The sequence below is a fragment of the Pan troglodytes genome, chromosome 6, assembly GCF_028858775.2.
Source record: "Pan troglodytes isolate AG18354 chromosome 6, NHGRI_mPanTro3-v2.0_pri, whole genome shotgun sequence".
Classification (NCBI taxonomy): domain Eukaryota; kingdom Metazoa; phylum Chordata; class Mammalia; order Primates; family Hominidae; genus Pan; species Pan troglodytes.
Window position 1 is genome coordinate 85,496,494 of NC_072404.2, and position 25,484 is coordinate 85,521,977.

A 25,484-nucleotide genomic window follows, 5' to 3' on the forward strand; every position below is an offset into this window, starting at 1 on the left:
GATTTTTCTATTTCTACAAAAAATGTTGTTGGGATTTTGATAGGGATTGCCTTAAACCTGTGGATTGCTTTGAGTTGTATTGGCATCTTAATAATATTAAGCTTTCCAACCCATGAACACAGGATGTCTTTTCATTTGTTTGTACCTTTAATTTCTTTCAGCACTGTTTTGGAGTTTTCAGTGTACAAGTCTTTTGCCTCCTTGGTTAAATATTTTATTCTTTTTGATGCTACTGTAAATGGAATTGTTTTCTTAATTTCCTTTTTGAATTGTTTATTGTTAGTATATAGACATGCAACTAATTTTTGCATGTTGGTTTTGTATCCTGCATCCTTGCTGAATTTATTAGCTGTGTGTGTGTGTTGTGTGTGTGTGTAATCTTTAGGGTTTTCTACATATGAAATCATGTCATCTTCAAACCAGAGGTAAGGTTACTTCTTCCTATCCAATGTAGATGCCTTTTATTTCTTTTTCTTGCCTCATTGTTCTGGCTAGGACTTCTAGGACTATGTTGAACAGAAGTGATGAAAGCAAGCACCCTTGCCTTGTTCCCGATCTTAGAGGAAAAACTTTATCTTTCGCCATTGAGTGTGATGTTAGCTGTGGGCTTCTCATATATGGCCTTTATCAGGTTGACATCACTTCCTTCCTTTTTTGTTTTTGAGACAGAGTCTTGCTCTGTCACCCAGGCTGGAGTGCAGTGGTGCAATCTCGGCTCACTGCAACCTCCGCCTCCCAGGTTCAAGCAATTTTCCTGCCTCAGCCACCCAAGTAGCTGGGATTACAGGCATGTGCCACCATACTTGGCTAATTTTTGTATTTTTTTAGTAGAGACAGGGTTTCGCCACATTGGCCAGGCTAGTCTCGAACTCCTGACCTCAGGTGATCCACCTGTCTCGGCCCCCCAAAGTGCCAGGATTACAGGCATGAGCCACTGTGCCTGGCCATTTCCTTCTGTTCCTAGTTTCAGGCACCACTCTTGCCTTTCCCTTTTTCCTTTGTCCTCAATCCAGATGGAGACCAGGTGCTCACCCTCCTTCATGCAGCAACCCTTCCTGTACTTTAAGGTGGATGCCTGAAGGAGGGCAGCTTGAATTTTCCTTCTTCAGAGAATTTGCCCACAGTTCTCTTCCTCTTTCCATTAATTTGTCCAGTCACAATGCAAACCTTTGTTGAGACTGCACTAGGCTTGGCATAGTGTTTGCCATCCACAGGTGGTTTCATGTATATTGTCTTAATCTTCCCAGAAGATGTTTGAAATAGGAATTATTTCTGTCCAGATTTAGAAGCAGAGGGGCTTGCCCAAGGCAGAGTCAGCTCCCATGACTCCCAGCACTGATGCATTCATGCCAGGCTGCCCTGTTTCTGCATCCAGCCCTTAAGCCGTGTTGCTGGCACTGTGCAAGTGCCTCCTGTCTCTGAAAGCTGCCTCTGATCCAAGTGGAAAGGGCCCAGGACCAATCATGAAGTTCACTTTCTCTCTTTGTATTCATAGAGGTCCTGGGCCTATGTCAAGAAGTGCAAAAACAACATGTGTCCAAATCGGGGATTGGTGAGTCAGCTGCTGGAATGGGAGAAGACTATCCTTGGAGATTCCATCACAAACATCATGGATCCGCTCTACTGATCTTCTCCGCGGCCCACCGAAGGGTACTGAAGAGCCTCGACTGGGGGCATTTTGTGGGTGGAGGGCCAGAGTGTGTATACCCAGGCTTGTCTGGAAGGAGAAGGCCTTTGCTGCCTGAAAGTCTCATGTTAGCCTCCTGTACTGATTCTTCCCAAGTGCCTGTTCACATCACCTAGCTGATGCGCCCTGCTCAGGCTCACCAAGAACCCACATCCCTGAGGTGTCGCGGGCCATCCCAACTGCACCCCTGAGGCTGCCTCTGGAAGAGCATCTGGCTGCTAGAGCAGCTGCCCTGCATCCCCCTGGTGACTTAGACCCTTTGGAGGCTGCCTGGGGGTACCCAGAGGTTGCCTGTGTTGGTTCACAGAGGATGTCACAATAGCCACCAATAGGCAGTCCCCTAGTCCCAGAGATACCAAGCCCAGCCTTTTCTAGCCCCCAGGCTCCTAGAATGGGATCACACCCTTGCCTCATCCCCAGTGCTTCCTGCCATCCACCCCTTGAAACAGATTTTCTTTCCCTGCTCCCCACTCATTTCTGCCTGGCTGTGTTCACCAAGGAGAGATTCTCACCCCCTCCCCCATCTCCCTATCCACGTTTCTAGAAATTCCTAAGGTCTTAAAAGTTTTCCTTTTTTTTTTAACCCCCTTTCTTTTTTTTTGGAGGCACGGTCTTGCTGTGTCTCTCAGGCTGGAGTGCAGTGGCGCAATCATGGCTCACTGCAGCCTCAACTTCCCTGGGCTCAAGCGATCCTCCCACCTCAACCTCCTGAGTGAGTAGCTGGGAATGCAGGCATGCACCATCACACCTGGCTAATTTATTTTTATTTTTGTAGAAACAGGGTCTTGCTCTGTTGCCTAGGCTGGTCTCGAACTTCTGGGCTCAAGTGATCCTCCAGCCTCGGCCTCCCCAAAATGCTGGGATTACAGGTGTGGGCCACAGCACCCAGTTGGAAGTTGTTTTCCGAATGCACTTCTCCAAAGCTGGCAGCACCCACAGAACAAACTGGGCATCAGGAGACGGCACAGACTAGGGGACTGGTAGGGGATTAGGATGTCCATCCATGCAGGACCTTCCCCAAGTCCATTCGGCAACCATTCCCTGCCACTGCGTGGGTGGGGCCGGGAACAGAGATGAATGCCGTCCCACCATTTAGCGCGCTCTGTGGAGGGATGGGGGTGGGAGGGGGTGGGAGGGGATGGGGATTCCCCTCAACAGAAGGGCAGGCCTTCAAGGAGGAGTGGGGTTTTGCCAGAGGGGGAACGGCTTTACACGCAGCCCTGGCTTTCCTCAGGGTGTGAGTTGGGACAGAGCCCGGAATGGCTGCAGAGCTCCGATTAGGGACCTCCTGGTAGGCAGGACACAGCCGCTGGAAAGTTTTAAGCATGAACATGATGGGGAATCAGCCTTGTGTTTTGGGAAGGGCAGTCCGGTGGCCGCGAGAAGGGACAGTGGAGGTGAGGCAGGGAGAAAGGAGGCCGCTGTAAAAATCCAAGCGAGAGAAGCAGCTCTAACTCCCTTCCCCAAAGAGGCTCAGCTTCCCAAGGACGAAAATGTTGCAAGCAGGTGTCACCTCCCTGGACCTTGGTTTGCTCTCAGCATGACGGGCCAGAGCCCTGCTGGCTGCACCACGCGGCTGGCACAGTCAGTGCAGTCCAGGCCCGGGGGCTGCAGCCGTCCCAGTCCCGGTCCAGGCCGCGAGTCCCGGGGCTAGCAACCGCCCTTGCATACGGCCCCGCCCCTACCCCGCCCCTGTCCCGGATTGGCTGGGGTGGGGGGCGTGGCCTTTTCCCATTGGTGCCCGTGGCGGCGCGAGCCCGGAAGCGGACGGGGGCGGTGGCGGAGGAGCCTCGGGTGGGCCGGGGTTGCTGCGCCGTCCTCCACTACTGGCTCCTGGCGCTGCAGCCATGCAGCCCCCGCCCCCGGGCCCGCTGGGCGACTGCCTGCGGGACTGGGAGGATCTACAGCAGGACTTCCAGAACATCCAGGTTAGCGCCGCTGCGGACGCCCGGTCGCCCCTGAGCCGCGTCTCGCTGGCTCAGGGTCAAGGGTCGGGCAGCCCTGGGTCAGGCAGTGGGGAGCTAAGGGTCAGGGGTCGGGGCCCTGGCGTCACTGCCAAGGGGGGCGAGGCCCCTGGTCCTGGTGTCCACTGCCACCACCTCCAGTGTCCGGGAACCCCGGCGGGACCCCATCGCGCTGGGCGACCTCGGCTTCCAATGAGGGCCTTGGAAAGGGGCCCAGACCCCGACCCCGTGCCTTCCCAGAAGAGAGCGGCCGCCTGAGTCACACACAGGCGAGCCCAGCCTTGGGTCAGCCACTCAGCAAACGCGCAGCGGGCAGCGCCCGAGAGGCAGCCCAGGTCGGGGGAGCAGCGTTTAGGGGGGTGTCCTCGGCCTGGATGGGGGGTGCCCCAGGCAGAGGGATACCGCGCGCCGCCGAGGCCTTTAGAAGGAAAGAGGGGACTTGACAGGCCCATGTGGCTGCATCAAGGAGAACCAGGGGAGGGGTGGGCGGGGCTAGGCCCTGCAGGGACGCCCTGGCCTGGCAGAGATCAGAGTCCCTCCGAGGCCAGTGGAAAGCTACGGGAGGAATTGTCTGGACTGAGCTCCCCAGGGCCACCGTGGCTGTTCTGTCCAGAGGCCAGGGAGGAGGAGGCTGTTGGCTTCATCCAGGCAGGGAAGAGGGCGGTGGCTGTGGGTGGGCAGAAGTGGCACGTGCTGGGGTCCGAGGGGGCGTGGTGACCCCTCCTGGGCATGAGAAACAAGATTCAGAGTAGAGCCCTGGCCAGCTGATGGCTTGGTTAGCCCTTGGCCTCTCCTGGACTGGTTCCAACTGCTTCCTGTGGGCATTGAAACCCAGCTGCCCCTGGCCCTGCCAAGGCCCCTGCCATTGGTGCTTCTCCCCAGAGACTGAGCAGACCCAGTCTCCCCGCCTGGCCGCCGCTGTCCTGGCCACAGCCCCTGCTTGGCTCTCCTCACACTGCCCCTTGCCCCATCTCTAGGCTGCGCCTTCTTGAGACTCACCTACCAGGGCAAAGTGCTCGGGGAAGCCTTGGGCCAAAGGTGCTGGGGGAAGGGAGTGGGGCTGGCCTTAGAGCAGGAGGGTCTAGGGTTGAAACCTGATGACCTTTAACCTGGGAAGAAGATGTCAGGGATTCCTGAGAACCTGAGCTCCTCCTGTACTGGAAGGCTAGATAGGCAGGAGGAGCTGAGAGGATAGAAGGGTGGCTCTGGGCTGCCTGCTTGGTCCAGGAGGTGGCCCTGGGGGCCTAAGCTCCAGACTCAAGGTAGGAGAAAGAGTCAGTCCTTGTAGGGTGGGGACAACTAGCAGATGGGCTGAGACTAAGAAAACCTTGGCTGGGCGCGGTGGCTTATGCCTGTAATCCCAGCACTTTGGGAGGCCGAGGCAGGCGGATGACCTGAGGTCAGGAGTTCAAGACCAGCCTGGCCAACATGGTGAAACCCTGTCTCTACAAAAATACAAAAATTAGCCAGGCATGATGGCGGGTGCCTGTAATCCTAGCTACTTGGGAGGCTGAGGCAGAAGAATGGTTTGAACCCGGGAGGCGGAGGTTGGAGTGAGCTGAGATCGTGCCGTTGCACTTCAGCCTGGGCAACAGAACAAGACTGTCTCAAAACAAAAACAAAAACAAAAAACAGTCTGTTTCTGGAGGAGGGGTGCTGTCGGGGTCTCTGGGCTCACAGGAGGACACCCAGGTCCTTGCCTGCCTTGGGGAGACAGCCACCTCATCCCTGGGCAGGCACAGTTCTGCCTCCTTTCCCGTTGAGCGAGACCCTCCCAGCAGCCCTGGGGGAGCCCAAGCTCCACGTCCTGCCTGCAGGCTCTGGCTCAGTGGCTCCCCAACTGGCCTGAGCCTCTCCCCTCCGGACCCCAGGAGACCCATCGGCTCTACCGCCTGAAGCTGGAGGAGCTGACCAAACTTCAGAACAATTGCACCAGCTCCATCACGAGGCAGAAGAAGCGGCTCCAGGAGCTGGCCCTCGCCCTGAAGAAGTTAGGATCCCCTACCCCACCCGCCATGGGCTGAGTGTGGGGTGGGAAGGCTGGCGCTGTGAGACCCTGGGCACCGCCCCTCCCCTCTCTGGGCCGTGTTTGCCCTTCTGCCCCTGTGGGAGTCAGGGAGGACACTTGGGAGTCCTCTTGCCCTGACTGTTTCTGGCCTTACCTGCAGATGCAAACCCTCCCTCCCAGCAGAGGCCGAGGGGGCCGCACAGGAGCTGGAGAACCAGATGAAAGAGCGCCAAGGCCTCTTCTTTGACATGGAGGCCTATTTGCCTAAGAAGAATGGGTGAGGGCCCCCACTGCCACCCCCAGCTCAGTTCACAGCCACTCCTGAAGCTGGGTGCTGCCTCCTCTTGGTCATTATAGTCGCAAATGTTCCCTGGGCCCAGTACAGGCTGAGCAATGAGGCCCAGTGCTGACTTCAGGGGAGACACCTGGCTGAGAGTGACATTTCACTGTGATAGGTGCTTCGTAGCATGGGGAATGAGGTGGCACAGTGAGGGACACCTGACCCAGTCCAGGAGGTTGCAGAAGGCTTCCTGGATTAGGGGATGGGTGGGCTGAGTCTTACAGAATAAAGAGAGTGGGCCGGGCACGGTGGCTCTCACCTGTAATCTCAGCACTCTGGGAGATGGAGGTGGGAGGATCACTTGAACTCAGGAGTTCAAGATCAGCCTGGGTGACATACTGAGACCCTATGTCTCTATTTATTTAAAAAGAACAAATAGGCTGGGCGCGGTGGCTCATGCCTGTAATCCCAGCACTTTTTTGGGAAGCCAAGGCAGATTGCTTGAGGTCGGGAGTTCAAGACCCGCCTGGGCAACATGGTAAAACCCATCTCTACTAAAAATACAAAAATTAGCCGGGCATTGTGGCATGCACCTGTAATCCCAGCTACTTGGGAGGCTGAGACAGGAGAATCACTTGAACCCGGGAGGCGGAGCCTGCAGTGAGCCGAGATCGCACCACCGGACTGTAGCCTGGGCAACAGAGTGAGACTCTGTCTTAAAAAATAAATAAGTAAATAAATAAAAAAAATGAGGCAGACACATGGGCTGAGGGCGAGAGGTAGCAGCAGGTGGACGGGCCATGAGCAGAACTTGTAGTGGCCAGAGCTCGGGGCGGGAGGTGAGAGGCAGCCAAGAGATCAGAGGCTTTGCTGGGCTGCAGCTCTTGCCTTGAGCCCAGTAGGCGGGCAGGGGCGGTGGAATGTGCACCTGGAAAGGCCAGCAGCTGTCACCCAGGAGGACGGACGGGGCAGTGCAAAACCCCCTGCTGAGCAAAAAATCCCAGCAGAGGCTGCAGGCAGGGAGATAGCTGGGAGAGGGCGTGGCCCAGAAGGCAGGGAGAAGAAAGGAGTGTCAGTAGCCTGGGGTCAGTCCTGTGATAAGGAAGGGGATGCGCTTCCTGGAAGTCGGGTCATCTTGGCAGAACCATTTGGTGGAACGGGATGGATGTTGATCTTGGGAATGACAGAAGAGCCAAGGAAGGGAGACAGCCAAGTCTAGGAGACTTTTTTTTTTTTTTTTTTTTTTTTTTTTTTTTTTTGAGACAGAGTCTCACTCTGTCGCCAGGCTGGAGTGCAGTCGCTTGATCTCGGCTCACTGCAACCTCTGTCTCCGTGGTTCAAGCGATTCTCCTGCCTCAGCCTCTGGAGTAGCTGGGATTACAGGTGCCCGCCACCACACCCGGCTAATTTTTGTATTTTTGTATTTTGTATTTTTAGTAGAGATGGGGTTTCACCATGTTGGTCAGGCTGGTCTCGATCTTCTGACCTCATGATCCACCCGCCTCGGCCTCCCAAAGTGCTGGGATTACAGGTGTGAGCCACCGCACCCAGCCCTCTGGCAGACTTTTTAGAGCTTGGCTGTGAGTGGAGGGAGAGAATTAGCAACTAGGAACTGGAAATTAGCACTGGGTTGAGGGGCAGCTACTGCCTGTTTGTGGGGTTACTTTGCCTCTGGGAAGACTCGAGCACATCCACCTGCTGAGAAGAGGGGCCGAGAGGGGAAAGACCCAGGAGAAGGGCAGGAGGTGATGGAGGGAAGCCCGGGGAGAGCGAGAAGGGCTAGTGGGGGATGGAGGGTGCAGAGGAGAGTGAGGAGTGCTCCCGGCATAGTGCTCCCGGCACAGTGCTCCCCATAGAGCAGGAGTCAGGCTGTCTTCTCTGCAGTGTTGCAGGTGGGGCCCGAGGTGGGAGGAGACAGGGTAGAGGGTTTCCGGGAGAGGATGTGGAGAGGCCAGTGCTGGGAACCAGATGGCGAGCTGAGTGGGGACACATCCGCAGCCTGGTGGGTTGGCAGTGGAGGCTGGAGCTGGCCTGCTTGGGGAGCACTGTGCCGGGAGCATTCTGTAGAGGGAGAAGCATGGCTGTCCCAGAAGTTCTTTGTGGCCTTGGGGCAAATTGCCTAACCATGCTGAGCCTCTGTCTGTTTGGCTTGAGTGTGAACAAGAGCCCATGTGTCTGGGGCAGGTGCTGAGAAAGTGACCGTGACTTTGCTGTCACCTCTTGGAGTATCTCTGGCAGAGAAGGGCAAGATGATCTCAGTTGGTGGGTGTGGAGGCTGGACATGAAGGGGATTGGCAAAAAAGTGGTGTAATTGGCGGGTGGCCTGGGGACTCAGCCAGCTCCGATGAGATCTGGGACTGGAGAGCGTGGGGGCCTCGGTGAGGGACAAGGGGGGTCATGGTGGGAAGAAACGCCCCGGGAGGCTGAGCACTTGGGGTCAGCCCACAGTCAGAGCTCTGAGTTTCTGTTCTGGTTTGGGAGGTCGTCCTAGATGTGGCCAGGTGTGTGGGTCTCTGAAGTGGAACCCAGTACTGCAGGTTCTGGGGGGGAGGTGGCAGGGAGCTGGGGGGGAGGTGGTGGCCATCGCACAGGGGAGCAATCGGGGACAGGGGGACGGCCCTCAGCAGGGAGGGAGAGCCGGGTTCTCTTGGTGCCCTGAGGTGGGGGAGTTTCTGGCAAGACTCTGGAGATGGGGGGGAACACTGTTTCCTCCGGGGGTCAGGATTCCGGAGCAGGCGGCGAGGAAGGCTGGGCATGGCAGGGAGTGGGTCTGCAGCCCCCAAGGTCAGAACCCGATGCCGAGGCCCTGCGGAAAGCAGTGGGTGAGGGGGTCGGGTGGTGGCCCAGGCTCTGGCCTGGCAGGCTTGGCTGAGTACCGGTGGCTTGTCTGTCACTCGGGCTTCTCCTCACCCCGCCACCCCCTTCCCTAGATTGTACCTGAGCCTGGTTCTGGGGAACGTCAACGTCACGCTCCTGAGCAAGCAGGCTAAGTAATCAGGCTGGGCCTCCACCCCCCAACCTCCACCCCTCCACCCAGCCTTCCCCCCGACCCGGCCTTCCCCTCCACCCCCCCACCCCCCCACCCGGCCTTCCCCCCCACCCCCCCACCCCCCCACCCGGCCTTCCCCCCCACCCCCCCACCCGGCCTTCCCCTCCACCCCCCCACCCGGCCTTCCCCTCCACCCCCCCACCCGGCCTTCCCCTCCACCCCCCCACCCGGCCTTCCCCTCCACCCCACCTTCCCCTCCACCCCACTTTCCCCTCCACCCCCCAACCCGGCCTTCCCCTCCACCCCCCAACCCGGCCTTCCCCTCCACCCCCCAACCCGGCCTTCCCCTCCACCCCCCAACCCGGCCTTCCCCTCCACCCCCCAACTCGGCCTTCCCCTCCACCCCTCCACCCGGCCTTCCCCTCCACCCCTCCACCCCTCCACTCCTCCACCCCTCCACCTCTCCACCTCTCCACCCGGCCTTCCCCTCCACCCCTCCACCCGGCCTTCCCCTCCACCCCCCACCCGGCCTTCCCCTCCACCCCCCACCCGGCCTTCCCCTCCACCCCCCACCCCACCCGACCCGGCCTTCCCCTCCACCCCCCACCCCACCCGGCCTTCCCCTCCACCCCCCACCCCACCCGGCCTTCCCCTCCACCCCCTACCCCACCCGGCCTTCCCCTCCACCCCCTACCCCACCCGGCCTTCCCCTCCACCCCCCACCCCACCCGGCCTTCCCCTCCACCCCCCACCCCACCCGGCCTTCCCCTCCACCCCCTACCCCACCCGGCCTTCCCCTCCACCCCCCACCCCACCCGGCCTTCCCCTCCACCCCCTACCCCACCCGGCCTTCCCCTCCACCCCCCACCCCACCCGGCCTTCCCCTCCACCCCCCACCCCACCCGGCCTTCCCCTCCACCCCCCACCCCACCCGGCCTTCCCCTCCAGCCCCCCACCCGGCCTTCCCCTCCAGCCCCCCACCCGGCCTTCCCCTCCACCCCCCTACCTGGCCTTCCCCTCCACCCCCCTACCCGGCCTTCCCGTCCACAACCCCCCCCGCCTTCCCCTCCACCCCCCCACCCGGCCTTCCCCTCCACCCCCCCACCCGGCCTTCCCCTCCACCCCCCCCACCCGGCCTTCCCCTCCACCCCCCCCACCCGGCCTTCCCCTCCACCCCCCCCACCCGGCCTTCCCCTCCACCCCCTACCCGGCCTTCCCCTCCAGCCCCCCACCCGGCCTTCCCCTCCACCCCTCCACCCCTCCACCCGGCCTTCCCCTCCACCCGGCCTTCCCCTCCACCCCTCCACCCGGCCTTCCCCTCCACCCGGCTTTCCCCTCCAGCCCCCACCCCACCTGGCCTTCCCCTCCACCCCCCAACCCGGCCTTCTCCTCCATCCGACTTCCCTTGGCTCAGCTGCCCTCCCGGAGTGGGGGCACACATGGGCCCCACCAGCACCCCACCCGTCTCACCGGCCTGCGCCCCCCAGGTTTGCCTACAAGGACGAGTATGAGAAGTTCAAGCTCTACCTCACCATCATCCTCATCCTCATCTCCTTCACTTGCCGCTTCCTGCTCAACTCCAGGTGGGCGTCCCACCCCGGCCGAGGACCCACCCCATCCCCAGTCGCTGCAGTACCAACCCTCGGTCCCCTCCCTCCGCAGGGTGACAGATGCTGCCTTCAACTTCCTGCTGGTCTGGTACTACTGCACCCTGACCATCCGGGAGAGCATCCTCATCAACAACGGCTCCCGGTGGGCAGGGTGGGCCCTGAGGGAGGGGAGCATGGAATGGGGTGCCAGGACCCTCCGGGAAGCAGGAACAGGCCCTGGGGGTGATGGTGGCTCTCTGCTCCAGGATCAAAGGTTGGTGGGTGTTCCATCACTACGTGTCCACCTTCCTGTCGGGAGTCATGCTGACGTGGTGAGTGGCTGGGCCCCGGCAGGGGCAGGAGCTGGGACAAGGAGGGGATACACGGCGTCCCCAAGGGTCCCCACACTGCCCTCCACTTTTTATCTTAGGCCCGATGGTCTCATGTACCAGAAATTCCGGAACCAATTCCTCTCCTTTTCCATGTACCAGAGTGAGTGTCCCAGATGTCTGTGCTGAGCCCTGGAGGCACCCGTGGTGGGGGGCAGGGGCAGGGAACCCCTCCCGGGGCTCAGCCCTGCTCCTCTGTCCTCCGCCCGGCCCAGGCTTCGTGCAGTTTCTCCAGTACTACTACCAGAGCGGCTGCCTCTACCGCCTGCGGGCGCTGGGCGAGCGGCACACCATGGACCTCACTGTGGGTGAGTCGAGAGTGGCCCTGGCATCTGGACATTCTCCTTTCCTCCCATCCCGGGTCTGAGTGGTGGCGTCCCCTCTGTCCCTGGCCGTCCTGTGCCCTGACCTTCCTCCCCGCAGAGGGCTTCCAGTCCTGGATGTGGCGGGGCCTCACCTTCCTGCTGCCTTTTCTTTTCTTTGGACACGTAAGTCGTGCCTTTGTGTCCCTGCCTGTCTGTCCGTCCTCTGCGCCGGTTTCGGGCTGCAGCAGGGACTGGGTCTTCTGAGTAAAATGCCTCCTCCCTGCTCAGTTCTGGCAGCTTTTTAACGCGCTGACGTTGTTCAACCTGGCCCGGGACCCTCAGTGCAAGGAGTGGCAGGTGAGCCGGGGGTCCCTGGACAGGATGGATGGGGGGGCCAGGCCCATGTCCAGCCCTCACCCTATTCCTCCGGCAGGTGCTTATGTGCGGCTTTCCCTTCCTCCTCCTTTTCCTCGGCAATTTCTTCACCACCCTGAGGGTTGTGCACCAGAAGTTTCACAGTCAGCGGCACGGGAGCAAGAAGGATTGAGGCTGGGCCTTCCCCTGCCGGCCCAGAGGGGCTTCTGTCCTGTGTGTTGTGGGAGGGGATGGGAGGCGCCCCTCGAGTGTGCGTGTATCAGGGGGTCTCTTCTGTTCTCCCTTGGGTTTTATGGGCTCTGTGGGCCCTGAAGGAAGACCTGGGCCCAGTGCCCTCAATAAAGAGAGGCCCAGAGGTGGCCTGAGCGTGTGTGTTCTCCTGGGGGAGGGGAGGGCTGGGTGGCCCCACCACATGGGTTCCTGGGGTCTGAGTTAAGTTGATCCAGGTGGAGGCCCCAGATCTACTCACACAATACCAGGCAAATACAGAAAACAGAACTTTATTCCAAGGGCCAGAGGTTATTTAAAATTATTTACACTCACTGGAAATCACGTGGAGGGGCTGGGCCCAGCTCAGCAGAGAGAAAGAGCCCTTCTGTGCAGCCACCGAGGGCCAGAGGCCTCCAGAGGCATGGAGCCCGGTGCCCCCGTGCAGGCCCTGGGCTGTGCTGCCAGGGGCCAGTGGACCTCACCTGGCCTGGGGGCTGAGGAGGATGCACCCCAGGCCCGGAGGAGTCTTTGTCACTGGGCCTGCGCCCATGCCAAGGCCAAGCCAAACACACCCAGGAGACTACGGGAGGGAGCCAGGAGAGCTGATTACAGGCCGGAGTCTGTGGGGTGGGTGGGGCAGGCAGGCAGGCCCCTAGCTCCACACGTCCAGGGAGTAGCGGCCCTTGGTCATCAGTTTCTTGATGTAGTCCACCGCCTGTGCGTGCTCCATGGCCCCGAGCTCAGCCACGATGTCGTAGAAGGTGTTCTGCACATCCCTGGCCATGTTCCGTGCATCCCTGGGCAGGAAGAGGGGGTGCTGGGGGCTGGGCCAACTGTGGCAGGCAGGGCCTTGTCCTCCCCGCCCCCTACTCCAGTGACCCCACTCACTCACCCACAGACGTAGATGTGGGCACCGCCTTCGATCAACTTCCACAGGTGCTCTCGGTCTCGCTTTAGCAGGTGCTGGACGTAGACCTGGGGCCCAGGGTGGTACTGTGAGGGGGGGGGCCGCTGTGGCCCTGCCAGCCTCATGCCCACCTTCGTGGGTGCCCGCCCGTCTCACCTTGTGGGACTGCTCCCGGGAGAAGGCCACGTTGAGCTGGGTGAGCGCACCGTCCCTGTGGAACTGCGCCAGCTCCTCCCGGTACAGGTAGTCCTCATCCGAGCGGCGGCAGCCGTAGTACAACAGCGTCTCCCCCACCTCCTTGCCTGCGTGGCAGGGGCCGGGGTGAGCGCGGGGCTCCCAGTCATCACCCCCTCTCCCCCACGGGACCCCACTCACCCTGCTGTCGCAGCCAGGCCCGCTCCTGGATGAAGCCTATGAAGGGTGCCACCCCAGTGCCGGGGCCCACCATGATGACAGGCGTGGTGGCCTTGAAGGGCAGGCGGAACTGGGACTTGCGCACGAACATGGGCACCAGTGCACGGCCGCCGTTCTCCCCGGCAGGCTCCTTGGCCCGCAGCCAGTTGGTGGCCACGCCCTTGTTGATGCGGCCGGCCTTGGTCTCGTACTCCACAACCACCGCACAGATGTGCACAGAGTTGGGGTGGACCTGTGGGGAGGGCCGTGTGAGCTCCGCCGCCAAGCCGAGGCCCTGCCCAGCCCCGGCCCCAAGTCCCGTTCTGCAGGCCAGCCCCACTCACCCAGGGCCTCTTCCAGCCCACCTGGCACCCAAACCTCAGAGGCCCCCTCCCCAGCGGCTTCCCGGACTGGTGCTGGGGACCGGGGCTGCACAGATGCTGAGAATCTCACAAGCCAGCCCGACTTGAGTCCACAGCCTGGGGAGGCATTTGGAGCTGCGCTGGGGCTGGAACTGGAGCTCAGGGCTCGGATCTCGGAGCTCCTGTGCCGCCTTGCACTCTGCCTGCTGTGAGCAGGGCTGGGCCTCCAGCGTGTGGCTGGCAGGGCAGTGCCGGCCCTCACCTTGGAGGATGAGGCGATAGAGTAGTAGCGGGCCTGCAGGCGCGGCAGCAGCTCACACAGGTGGTCGATGGGGGGCCGCAGGGACGGGCAGTCCTGCAGGATGGCCAGGATGTGCCTCCGGGCCTCCACCACCCAGCTCAGGTACAGCTCCTAAGAGACACGGGGGTGAGATGGGGCTGATTGGGGCCCACGGAGCTCGGAAAAGGGCGGGGTGATGGGGCGGAGGTTGCGGGGCTGAGGGGGCGCACCTTGCCCTCGCCGGAGGAGGAGGCCATCTTGCGCAGCAGCTCCTGCTCCGAGGGCTCCGAGGCGTACTGCGCCAGCTCGTACAGCACGTTGGTGCGCGGCGGGTTGGTGATGTCCAGGTAGTAGGTGAGGGCCGTGCGGTAGGACGTAGGGCACGGGAATGGGTGCTTCTTGTTGGACTCCTCTGCGGGGAAGAGACAGGCAGGACTTGGGGTAGGCGGCCGCCTCCTGGGGATGGGTGGCTGCGGCGGGAGGGGGTGACACCTTGGGCCGGCTCTGCGGCAACAGGTGCCCCAGCTGGTGCTGGAAACAAGGCCTATGCTCTCTGATGCCTCCCTGGCCCTGGGGCCAAGTCTGGGGCCTCCAACCAGACAGGAAGTCCTCATCAGAGGCAGGACCCTGCTAGGGGAGGTGCGGGGGAGCCCCTGCACACTAACGCACCCGCTGTGCTTTCACCGCACACTACACGGTCTGACACAGCCCCGCCCAGGCTTCCCTACAGGCGGGCTGCGGAAGCCGATAGTAAGGGCAGCCCTGGCATGGCAGCTGAGGACCGGCAAGCAGGGGTGGGGCGAGGTGGGCTCGGCCCAGGTTGGTGACCAGTGGGGTCCGAGGGCTTCACAGCGGGAGGCTCAGGCTAGGCAGCCCCACGCAATGGCTACTGCCACTCGGCACCACTGAGCACCCTTGGGGGCCTGGGAGGGCTGCTGACTTCTGACTTCAGTGAGGAGGTGGGGGCAGCCCCAGGCCGGCAGAGGTGGGTTGTGGAGCCAGGCCCTCCTTCCCAGCAGGACACAGTGGCCGTGGGGGAGCCAGGGCTGCCTCTGCCACCAGGCCTCAGCACCTCACTCCCTTAAAGGACTATGACAGTGTCGGGGTAGGGGGAACCCCGACAGAGAGGGCTAGACCCCTAGGGCCACCCTGCCTCCCGTTTGCTTGGGATCCTGTAACCGTGAAGTCTCGGTGCAAGGGCCTCCCAGGCACCGGGGCTTCAGGCCTAAGCAGAAGCTCAACCCAGGGCCTTCCTACAGGCCCAATCCCGCGGCTGCTTGAGCCCGGCAGGGCGCCCTGACTGTGGCACTCACCATCCAGGTTGTTCAGGGACATGACAATGTCCAGGTCGGCACCCAGGATTTTGCCCAGCTGGTTGACGAGAGCAGAGTCGTTGGCTGGGTACACAGCCACGTGGTCCCCAGATTCATACCTGGAGGGAGATGTGAGGCTCGGGAGGGGCGGAAGGCTGGCCCTGCCCCAGGTCAGGAGGCCCAGAGTGAGGGTTCAGGGGGTGACAGTGGCAGCTGGTACCTGATTTTGGAGTCTGAGATGTCCAATTCCAGGTGCATGAGGTGGCGCTCGGTTCCCTGGTTCAGCTTCCGGTTGGTGGTGACTGCAGCCAGGAACGGATTCTTGGCATCAAAGGGGCTAGGTGGGGAGGAGAGAAGCACAGTGAGCGGCCGGGGCTTTGATCTGAGTCTCCGACTCCAAGGACCCTGCCACCCAGGCTGGAGTGCAGCGGCGCGATCTCGGCTCACTGCAACCTCCGCCTCCCAGGTTCAAGCAATTCTCCTGCCTCAGCCTCCTGAGCAGCTGGAATTACAGGCATTCGCCACCATGCCTGGTTAACTTTTATATTTTTACTAGAGACGGGGTTTCACCATGTTGGCCAGGCTGGTCTTGAACTCCTGACCTTAGGTGATTCACCCACCTCGGCCTCCCAAAGTGCTGGGATTAGAGCTGTGAGCCACCTCGCCCAGCCCTAATGCAGTTCTCTCTATAGTCCCACCACGTGGGCAGAGCTGGGTCATCAGTGTCTGTTTACAGATGTGGAAACTGAGGCTGGCCCCTAAAAGAACTGTGAGGCCCAAGCTGACGGCGCCACAGGCTGGAAGGTAGCTGGTCCCCAAATGAGGAGCACAGCTCCCCCACCCCCACACGTCCTGGACTACACCGTGGACAAGAGAGAAACTTGCACTCCGGAAAGCCACGGACATGCAGGGCTTCTCGCTCCAGCCAGGCTGGGGCAGGCCTACAGAAAGCAGGGCAGCTGGTCTTGGATGCAGTGGCACGAGGACTTCCCTGGGTGGCTCGGGCAGGAATCTGGGCAGCAACCAGGGGCCATCAAGGGCACAGAGAGGAACGCCAGGTTTCTCCCCCAAGTCTATCTATGGAGATAGATTCTAAGAAAATGAGCCCTTCTGCCAAAGAGGATCCTAGCCACAGAGGCCAATGCACTGTCCTTGTCAAGAAGTGGGATGTGTCCTGCTGCCCCGGGCAGTGCAGAGTAAGGTGGCTAAGTGAGCTCAGTACAAACTGGGCGAGTGCCAGTCTCCTGGGGCCGGGCCGTGGACAGGCTGTGGACACTCACACCCACTCGGGGCACGGGGTCTGGTGAGAAGGGCCCTGTGGGGATATGGGGATACACGGCAGACTGAGCCTGGGGTGCACCAGTGGCCATAGAGCCGTCTGCCCCAAGCCACGCTCCCTCCACTCACGGCTTCTGGTTCTCGTAGCTCTTCAGCCGGCCCATCTCCCCCATGTACACCTTGGCCGCGTCTATGTCGGTGTGGACCACAAGCTCGTACTGGCGAATGCTGGAAAGGGGAGACCAAGGGTGAGGCCGGGAAGCGGCAGGGGTCAGTCCCAAGAGGGAGGGGTTGGACTACAGGGGAGACCGTGCATGGCCTTTGGGGCAAGGTCCCAGGTACATACGACAAGAAGCAGGGGAGCCCCTGCTGCAGATGCACAAGGAGGGCAGGCGAGGGAGCAAGGAGGGAGGCGGCGTGGAGCTGCCGGGGGCCAGACGCCCAGAAGCCAGGGCAGGGCTGGGCAGGCTTCCATCTGGGAGAAGGTAAGGAAGCCCGGGCAGCACCCAGGGGCCATCAAGGGCACAGAGAGGAACATTATATTTTTGGCCAAGTCTGTGGAGGCAGATTTGAAGGAAATGAGCCCTTTTGCCAAAGTTGAACCTAGCCACAGAGCCCGACGCGCTGTGTCCTTGTCGAGAGGTGGGATGCACCCCGCTGCCCCAGGGCAGTGCAGAGCAACGTGGGAGTGAGTCCTTGGCTGGGACCAAGGTCCCTCCTCAACTCTATGACGGAGTGTCTTCTAACCTTGCTGCGACCCACTGCCAGCCCTCGTTCCAGGGTGGCTGCCCTCGGCACGGGACCCGCCCAGGCCACCCACCGCACCTGCGGGCACTTGCTCACCTGGACTCCTCGCCAGTGGCTTCCACCCCAAAGTGTTCACACACGGCCGGCCAGAACTGCTCTCGCCAGGTGATGAAGTCCTCCTCCAAGCTGGGCCGAGGAGAGGGGGAGCGGCTCAGGGGAGGCCCATGTGGCAACAGTACCTGGTGCCAGGCACGCCCCGACCCCACCCCATCCCCAAAGCTCAGGACTGTGCACCCTGGGGCACCCAGCGACATAAACCCAGAGCATCAGGAAGGCTCCAGGGAGTTGGGCAAGCTGAAAAGCAAAACTGGCAGGGGCAGGGCAGAGGCAGGAGAGCCCCTTCCCTCTGTGTTGGAGGTGCGTGTCGCTAAGTCTCAGCTGACACAATGGTGTGCGCGCCCCTCACGTTCCACGGCCCCTGCCTAAGCCCGCCGCGCTGATCATGGTGGCAGGGTGGGCACTCACTTCCCATCGTCGTCGCCCAACCCCAGCTCAAAGATGCGCTGGGCGCCGAGCTGCTCCAGCCGCTTGTCCACGTACTTGCCCATGGCATTGAAGTGCTCGTAGGTCTTGTTCCCAAGACCAAACACCTGCGTGGACACAGGGGCCGCTCTGAGGCCTGGCCCTCGACCTGACCAGTGGGAGGGGCCATGGGGGCGGGACGGGAGGCCCCACAGCACTGGCTGAGCTGCTGGCAACACCTGCAGGCCTCCGTCCCACCAGGCGCCTTGCACTGCAAGGAACACTGGGCCACTGAAGAGGCTTCATCTGGGTGACCTGCAGCCCACAGCCTGCCCCGTCCACTGCCAGCCTCAACTCACAGGGAAGTGGGGGCAGCCCACCCTCCCCAACGGGCTGGGGCTCCAGCTCTCCTAGGCCAGGCAGGTCTCAGTCGTCCGGCCAGACCCTTCTTGCCTTTAGTCTCCAGCACCCAATGCCCCCTGGAGCCGACTGGGGCTGGGGACAGGGAGGGGACATTCTCGTAGTGCTGGGGTCCGGGGCAGAGGACAGGGTCTCACAAGCGGCCTGCCCTGGCTGCTGAGGACAGGGTGGGGGTCTGGAGGGCTGCCTTTCAGACACATGGATCTGGAGTCCCCAGGGAGGCACTGCAGGCCACCGGGAGCCCATAGCAGTCTCTGGGTGACTCACCGCGAACTTGACCCCAGAGAGATCCACGTCTGTCTCCTGCAGCCAGTCGTAGAAGTCCTGGGCATTGTCGGTGGGGTCTCCCTCACCGTAGGTGGCCATGCAGAAAACCACCAGGGCGTTGTCGATCTCTGGCAGGCTGCTCAGGTCGGCCTGCAGAAACAGGGACAGGACCGCGCCCCGGCCATGACTGAGCCTGTTCAAGGTTCAACCCGCACCAGATGGGGAAGGCCAGGTCCTGCCCAGGGTGGCACCAGGCCAGGGATGTCTGAGTGTCGTGGGATCAGAGAGAAGGAACAACACGGAGGGGCTGGGGCATGGGCATTTGTGCCAGGTGGGCAGGACAAGGTCACCCGTGTTAGGCTGGAGCGGAGAGGATGTGTTTCTAGAGGAAAGTGAAGCTTGGCACAAAAGAGCCATCAGAATGCAGCCTCCTGAGCTGATGCAGGTCTGGGGCCACCCTGGGAACCTCATCATTCCAGAGCTCCCAGGCACCGCACAGCCCCGGTGCACACTGATATCTAACTAAACTGTTCATCAACTGCAAATGCAGCCTGGAGATGGCTGTGGGGTGGTGCCCGTCACCAAGACCTCGGAGGAGAGGGGAGTGGAGCAGCTGGGGAGGGTGGGTTTGGTTTGGGAGATGTGGCGGCCGCCAGGAGGGCAGCCGGCACTCAGAGGAGGGCCAGTCCTGGGGAAAGGACGCCTGGCACATGGCTGCAACTGCAGGAATGGCCCTTCCATCAGTCAGCCCGGGCAGGGATGGCAATGACCCTCACGGGAAGGCAACTTCCGAGGACGTCTTCCCAGGACCCCACTCCCTGCCGGCCTCCCCCTGCTGAGGGGCGCCCTACAGACCTGCTCCCTGTCCTACCCACTGCCTCCATCTGGGGCCAGCGCGCGGTGGCAGCTTACCAGGTCATACTCCTCAGGGTCCGCTGACATGCCTCGCATCCCGTAGCGGTGGGCGTCCTTGGACAGGCGGTTGGCAAACTCCTCTGCAGTCCCCGTCTGGGAGCCGTAGAACACGATGATGTTCCTCCCCTAAGGAAGGCAGACACAGGGTTGGTGAGGGCCACAGACCTCAGCCACGGCTCCGGTGAACACCCACTGGGCAGGCCCGGCAGGCGGGGGCCCTCCAGGCTGCCCCCTTTCCTTCCTGGCTTTGAGTCCCTTCTAAGTTCCTCTGGGACTCGCTTCTCACTGTCACAGCCACTGTGGCAAAGGAGGGCAAAGGTCACCAAGGCAATCTCACACACGCGGCTGCTCAAGATCACACTTCTGACATTTTCATGACACGGGGAAAAAACAAAGTTAAAAAAAGTAACCAATGTATAGCCCCTATCCGTGGGGGAATGGTTCCAGGACCTCCCACAGATACTTACATCCAAGGATGCAGCCGGGCGTGGTGGCTCACACCTGTGATCCCAGCACTTTGGGAGGCCGAGGCTGGCAGATTACCTGAGGTCAGGAGTTCAAGACCAGCCTGACCAACATGGTGAAACTCCATCTCTACTAAAAATACAAAAATTAGCCGGGAATGGTGGCGTGCACCTGTAATCCCAGTTACTAGGGAGGCTGAGGCAGGAAAACAGCTTGAACCCAGGAGGTGGAGGTTGCAGTGAACTGAGATCACGCCACTGCACTCCAGCCTGGGTGACAGAGCAAGACTCCACCTCCAGTAGCTCACGCCTATAATCCCAGCACTTTGGGAGGCCAAGGCGGGTGGATGACTTGAGGTCGAGAGTTCAAGACCAGCCTGACCAATATGGAGAAAACCCTGTCTCTACTAAAAATACAAAATTAGCCGGGCATGGTGGCACATGCCTGTAATCCCAGCTACTTGGGAGGCTGAGACAGGAGAATCGCTTGGACCTGGGAGGCAGAGGTTGTGGTGAGCCGAGATCGCGCCATTGCACTCCAGACTGGGCTACAAGAGCAAAACTCCATCACAAAAAAAAAACAAAAAACAAAAATCCAAGGATGCTCAAGTCCCCGCTATAAAATGATGTGGTATTTGTGTGTAGCCTACACACATCCTCCAACATACTTTAAATCATCTCTAGATTACTTATCAATATAATACTTAATGTAATGTAAATTCTCTGTAAATAGTTGCTATGCTGTATTGTTTAGGGAATAGTAAGATGACAGTATGTGTTCAGGACAGACACAACAATCCATTTTTTCTCCAAATATTTTCAATCTGCAGTTGAATTCATGAACTCCGAACTCACGGATATGCAGGGCTGGCTATACAATCCAATTGTGTTATATAAATAATAGATATGTATATCAAAACATACATATGTATTTTCTTTCTATACCCACAGGCACAAAGAAAACAGACTGGCAAGAAATATACCGAGAGTCCCTAAATGGGGCATTCTGGATGTGTTTTACTGGTTAAATACATATTCATTATAAAATTTTACAACAGGGAAAGGTCCTAGGGGCTGGCTCACATACTCGTCAGTCTACCCTCCTCCTCCAGCAGCTGTTGAAAAGCCTGAAATCCTATTCCCCAGAGCCCGTTGGGGCTGGAGTTGCAGCCAATTCGGTTCAGCCAACTGAACGTGCTTTGCAAGATCTGAAGGGTGGAAGGGAGGCAAAGGCTTTCTGGCCCCTCATGCACATGTGAGGTTCTCTGCAGTGCCTGGTCTTCAGTGCCTGACGCATTTTTCTTTTTTTCTTTTCTTTTTTTATTTTTGTGTGTGAGACGGAGTCTTGCTCTGACGCCCAGATTGGAGTGTAATGGCACGATCTCAGCTCACTGCAACCTCTGCCTCCTGGGTTCAAGCAATTCTCGTGCCTCAGCCTCCTGAGTAGCTGGGATTACAGGCACCCACCACTATGCTAGGCTAATTTTTTTGAATTTTTAGTAGAGACTGGGTTTCAACACGTTGGCCAGGCTGGTCTCGAACTCCTGACCTCAGGTGATCTGCCCACCTTGGCCTCCCAAAGTGCTGGGATTACGGGCGTAAGCCACCGCGCCCAGCCACCTGAGGTATTTCTAATAGTTTTGGTAGCCAGACTGCAAGTTCCTAGCCCTGGCTACCGGCTTATGTGATGTTCAGAGGCAGCTGTAGAAGTAGCTTCTTATCCTGGATCGCAGCTACACGTGGTGTGTCCTGAACTCAACAGTTTCAGGCTGGATTCGAACAGAGCAGCTACCTTGCAGGTTGCTTCTGTGATATCTTAGAGACCAACCTGCTCCTTCAGCCCCTCCAGTAACCTGGAAGCGCCCCCTTCCCTGTGTGAAATCCCTTCCAGATTAAAATGCCTAAAGTAGTCTCTAGTTTTCACACTGAATCCCACCTCATACAAAATAAAACTTAGGCGGCCGGGTGCAGTGGCTCACTTCTGTAATCCTAGTACTTTGGGAGGCCGAGGTAAGAGGATGACTTGAGCCCAGGAGTTTGAGACCAGCCTGGGCAACATGGCAAAACCCTGTCTCTACTAAAAATACAAAAAATTTATCTGGGTGTGGTGGCGCATGCCTATGGTTCTAGCTACTTGGGAGGCTGAGGTGGGAGGATCACTTGAGCCTGGGAGGTTGAGGCTGAAGTGAGCTGTGATTGAGCCACTGCACTCCAGCCTGGGTGACAGGAGTGAGACTGAGTCTCAAAATAAAACCACCACCAAAAAAAACTTAGGGATTACAATAAATGTTCTTATACTTTTTAAAGTTCCTGAATTTTCTACAAATCATTGTTAAATCATTAAAAATTGTTTTTTTTTTTTTCTTGAGACAGAGTTTTGCTCTTGTCGCCTAGGTTGGAGTGCAGTGGTGCGATCTCGGCTCACTGAAACCTCTGCGTCCTGGGTTCAAGCGATTTTCCTGCCTCAGCCTCCTGAATAGCTGGGATTACAGGTGTCCGTCACCATGCCTGGCTAATTTTTTGTGTTTTTAGTAGAGACAGGGTTTCACCATGTTGGCCCAGCTGGTCTCAAAGCTCCTGACCTCAGGTGATCCGCCCGTCTCAGCCTCCCAAAGTGCTAGGGTTACAGACATGAGCCACTGCATCCGGCCAAAAGGATTTTTTTTTTTTTTAGATGGAATCTTGCTCTGTTGGCCAGGCTGGAGTGCAGTGGTGCGATCTTGGCTCAATGCAACCTCCGCCTCCCGGGTTCAAGTGATTCTCCTGCATCAGCCTCCCGAGTACCTGGGACTACAGGTGCATGCCACCACGCCTGGCTAATTTTTGTATTTTTAGTAGAGACAGGGTTTTCGCCCAAAAGGATATTTTAAAATAATCACTGTAAAAATACTTAATAGAAGAGAAAGTGCTCATGATTATCAGGTTAAGAGAACAAAAGATGACCTAAGATAGCAGCTAAATATTTACAGGAGCATCAAAATATATAAAATACCTAGAAATAAACTTTGTAAGAGATGTGTCAGAAGCTACTGAACTACACACAAAGGACTCACGCCAATGGAAAAGCACCCCGATTATGGACAGGGAGTCTCGACCCACAAAAATGGCAGCTCTATTTATGTCACTAGAGAAATGTGGCATGATGTAATAGAAATCTGAACCAGCTGGGTGCAGTGGCTCACATCTGTAATCCCAGTACCCTGGGAGGCCACACCAGGAGGACTGCTTAAGCCCAGGAGTTTGAGAACAGCCTGGGCAACAGAGTGAGACCCAGTCTCTACCAAAAAAAAAAAAAAAAAAAAAAAAATCTGAACAGCTCTTTTTTCCTCAACAAATTGATCCTAAAAGTCATGGAAAAATAAGTAAGAATCCATATATTAAAACACTATTTGGCAATAAAAAGGAAGTACTAACATATGCTACAGCGTGGGTGAACCTTGAACACGCTGTGCCCAGTGAAAAGAACCCAGAGACCCAGCTATTATTATTATTATTTGACACAGGGTGTAGCTGTTGCCCAGGTTTGAGTCCAGTGGTCACTGCAATCTGTGCCTCCCAAGCTCAAGCTATCCTCCCACTTCAGCCTCTCAGGTAGCGGGGACTATAGGCGCGCACCACTGTGTCTCGCTAATTTTTCTATTTTTTGTGGAGATGGGGTTTCGCCATGTTGCCCAGGCTGGTCTCAAACTCGTGGGCTCAAGCGACCTGCCCATCTCGGCCTCCCAAAGTGTTGGGATTACAGGCATGAGCCACTGCGCCCAGCCTAGGAATTAAGTATATGATAAAGGTGGCATTTCAAACCAGTGGGGGAAAGATGGACTCTAATACATGGTGTTTAGACAGCTATGTAAAATGTAGAGTTGGATTCATACCTCACATCTTACATCAGGATAAATTCCCAATAGATCAGATTTTAAATTTTGAATATGAAAAACAAAACCCTAAAAGTACTAGAAAAAAAAAATACAGGAATATCTTTATCTCTTTAGCATGGGGAAGACCTTCAAATTATGACTCTAAGACCAGAAGTCACGAAAAGAAAGAATCATATAGGTGACTCTGTAACTTTTACACAGCAAAACAAATAAAAATGGGATCAGCTAGGTTGAAAGACAAACTTTTTTTTAAGAGATGGAATCTCACTAAAAGACAAACTCTTTAACGGGCAAGATATTTTCAACTTATATCACAGACAAGAGATTCATCTCCCTAATAATTTCAAGGAGAAAGATCAATCCCAACAGAAAAGCAGGCAAAAGATGTGAAGAGAGAATCTATTAAAAAAAGAAAAAAGAGGCTGGGTGCGGTGGTTCAGGCCTGTAATTCCAGCACTTTGGGAGGCCAAGTTGGGTGGATGACCTGAGGTCAGGAGTTCGAGACCAGCCTGGCCAACATGGCAAAACCCTGTCTCTACTGAAAATACAAAAGTTAGCCAGGCATGGTAGCACGCACCTGTAATCCCAGCTACTCAGGAGAATGAGGCATGAGAATTGCTTGAACCCGGGAGGTGGAGATTGCAGTGAGCCGAGATCACACCACTGCACTCCAGCCTGGGCAACAAAGCGAGACCCTGTCTCAAAAAAAAAAAAAAAAAAAAAAAAGAAAAGAAAAAAGAAAAAGAAACGAAGCCATCTAGACCTAGGTGGGTGAAAATCTACTGAATCTCATTCATAAAAATGTAAATTACAACTATACTGAGTTTTTTTTTTTAAGCCTAGAAAACTGACAAAAATCTAAACTTTAATAACGAACTGTTGGCAAGGCTGTGGGGAACAGTTTTCTCACACGTCGCTATTCTTGAGTGCGTGCCATGGTGTGACTCCTACGGGGACGATTTGTAGCTTCTATCATGATTGCAAACACATCTACCTTCCAATCCAGCAATTCCACTTCTGGGACTGCTTTGTATTTGAAATGTGCAAACCGAGCTACATATTCACAGTGACATTGTTGGTAAGAGCCAAAGAGTAGAAACAGCCCCAGTGCCCATCTTTAACAGGACAGGGTTAAGTGCGTTACAGTGAATCCAGATGGCCATATAATGGAATCATGGTACAGCTAAGATGATGGCAGTATCTTTGTATTGATATGGAAGGATCTTTGAGACATATTAAGTTGTTTTGTGTTCTTTTTTTTTTAAAGCAAGGTCAGCTGGGCGCAGTGGCTCACGCCTGTAATCCCAGCACTTTGGGAGACCGAGGCAGATGGATCACGAGGTCAGCAGTTTGAGACCAGCCTGGTCAACATGGTGAAACCCCGTCTCTACTAAAAATACAAAAATTAGCCAGGCACGGTGGCAGGCGTCTAACCCCAACTACTCCGGAGGCTGATGCGGGAGAATCACTTGAACCGAGGAGGTGAAGGTTGCAGTGAGCCAAGACCGTGCCATTGCACTCCAGCCTGGGCGACAGAGCGAGACTCTGTCTCAAAAAAAAAAAAAAAAAAAAAGGCAAGGTCTGGAACAGTGCACGTAGTATGCCACGTTTTGTGTTTTAAGAAAAGTGTAGGCTGGATGCAATGGCTCGCACCTACAGTCCCAGCACTTTGGGAGGCGGAGGCAGAAGGATTGCTTGAGGCCAGGAGTTCAAGAGCAGCCTGGGCAACATAGCGAGAACCTGTTCCTATGAAGAATAAATTAAAAAATTAGCCAGGCATGGTGGTGTGCACCTGTAGTCCCAGTTACTTGGGAGGCTGTGGTAGGAGGATGGCTTGAGTCTAGGAGTTTGAGGCTGCAGTGAGCTATGATGGCGCCGCTGCACTCCAGCCTGGGCAACACAGTGAGACCCTGTCTCTAAAACAAAATAAAGGTTTTTTTAAATT

General features: G+C 57.6%; 3 protein-coding genes across 29 annotated transcripts in view; 2 read left to right on the forward strand and 1 right to left on the reverse strand.

Moving 5' to 3' along the window:
* The window catches only part of STYXL1 (serine/threonine/tyrosine interacting like 1), a 52,958-nt gene extending 50,476 nt beyond the window's left edge, over window positions 1-2,482 (forward strand). For 8 of the 20 annotated variants that reach the window (XM_063814557.1, XM_003951053.5, XM_009453364.4 and 5 more), the window contains one exon: window positions 1,496-1,753. In XM_063814557.1, coding sequence (XP_063670627.1) covers window positions 1,496-1,627 — 132 coding nt within the window. In that variant the 3' untranslated portion in view covers window positions 1,628-1,753. Of the gene's footprint in view, window positions 1-1,495 lie in introns of all 20 variants that reach the window. The other 12 variants (XM_009453361.5, XM_009453360.5, XM_009453359.5 and 9 more) reach the window with 6 other exon arrangements.
* A 934-nt stretch (window positions 2,483-3,416) lies between these two features.
* Window positions 3,417-11,945, forward strand: TMEM120A (transmembrane protein 120A). 5 transcript variants are annotated; one of them, XM_016945837.3, is made up of 12 exons: window positions 3,417-3,615; window positions 5,523-5,641; window positions 5,820-5,936; window positions 8,870-8,929; window positions 10,416-10,511; window positions 10,591-10,680; window positions 10,784-10,849; window positions 10,948-11,009; window positions 11,122-11,214; window positions 11,330-11,394; window positions 11,500-11,568; window positions 11,645-11,945. In XM_016945837.3, the coding sequence occupies exons 1-12, from the start codon at window positions 3,535-3,537 to the stop codon at window positions 11,756-11,758; spliced, it is 1,032 nt and encodes a 343-aa protein (XP_016801326.1). In that variant the 5' UTR covers window positions 3,417-3,534; the 3' UTR covers window positions 11,759-11,945. The 5 variants fall into 5 exon arrangements, 4 of the variants coding, with proteins under 4 accessions (XP_016801326.1, XP_016801328.1, XP_054511814.1 ...); XM_016945839.3 differs by having other exon boundaries at window positions 3,433-3,615; window positions 11,707-11,945; XM_016945836.4 differs by having other exon boundaries at window positions 3,446-3,615; window positions 5,469-5,641.
* Window positions 11,946-12,070: 125 nt separating this feature from the next.
* POR (cytochrome p450 oxidoreductase) overlaps window positions 12,071-25,484 on the reverse strand; it is a 70,969-nt gene continuing 57,555 nt past the window's right edge. For all 4 annotated transcript variants that reach the window (XM_016945830.3, XM_063814552.1, XM_016945833.4 and 1 more), the window contains exons 4-16: window positions 19,198-19,326; window positions 18,286-18,435; window positions 17,602-17,726; window positions 17,173-17,262; window positions 16,459-16,557; window positions 15,272-15,388; window positions 15,052-15,170; window positions 13,969-14,150; window positions 13,721-13,870; window positions 13,079-13,349; window positions 12,860-13,005; window positions 12,689-12,771; window positions 12,071-12,593 (exon numbers count right to left, since the gene is read on the reverse strand). In XM_016945830.3, the coding sequence (XP_016801319.1) occupies window positions 12,449-12,593; window positions 12,689-12,771; window positions 12,860-13,005; window positions 13,079-13,349; window positions 13,721-13,870; window positions 13,969-14,150; window positions 15,052-15,170; window positions 15,272-15,388; window positions 16,459-16,557; window positions 17,173-17,262; window positions 17,602-17,726; window positions 18,286-18,435; window positions 19,198-19,326 (1,806 nt within the window). In that variant the 3' untranslated portion in view covers window positions 12,071-12,448. The remainder of the gene's footprint in view (window positions 12,594-12,688; window positions 12,772-12,859; window positions 13,006-13,078; window positions 13,350-13,720; window positions 13,871-13,968; window positions 14,151-15,051; window positions 15,171-15,271; window positions 15,389-16,458; window positions 16,558-17,172; window positions 17,263-17,601; window positions 17,727-18,285; window positions 18,436-19,197; window positions 19,327-25,484) is intronic.

Bases quoted from the DNA above. Each gene is read 5' to 3' on its own strand.
- TMEM120A (XM_016945839.3), top strand. From the start codon at position 3,535: ATGCAGCCCCCGCCCCCGGGCCCGCTGGGCGACTGCCTGCGGGACTGG. The intron at 5,642-5,819 runs GTTAGGATCCCC...CCTTACCTGCAG, and splicing joins CTGGCCCTCGCCCTGAAGAA to ATGCAAACCCTCCCTCCCAG. The intron at 5,937-8,869 runs GTGAGGGCCCCC...CCCCTTCCCTAG, and splicing joins TATTTGCCTAAGAAGAATGG to ATTGTACCTGAGCCTGGTTC.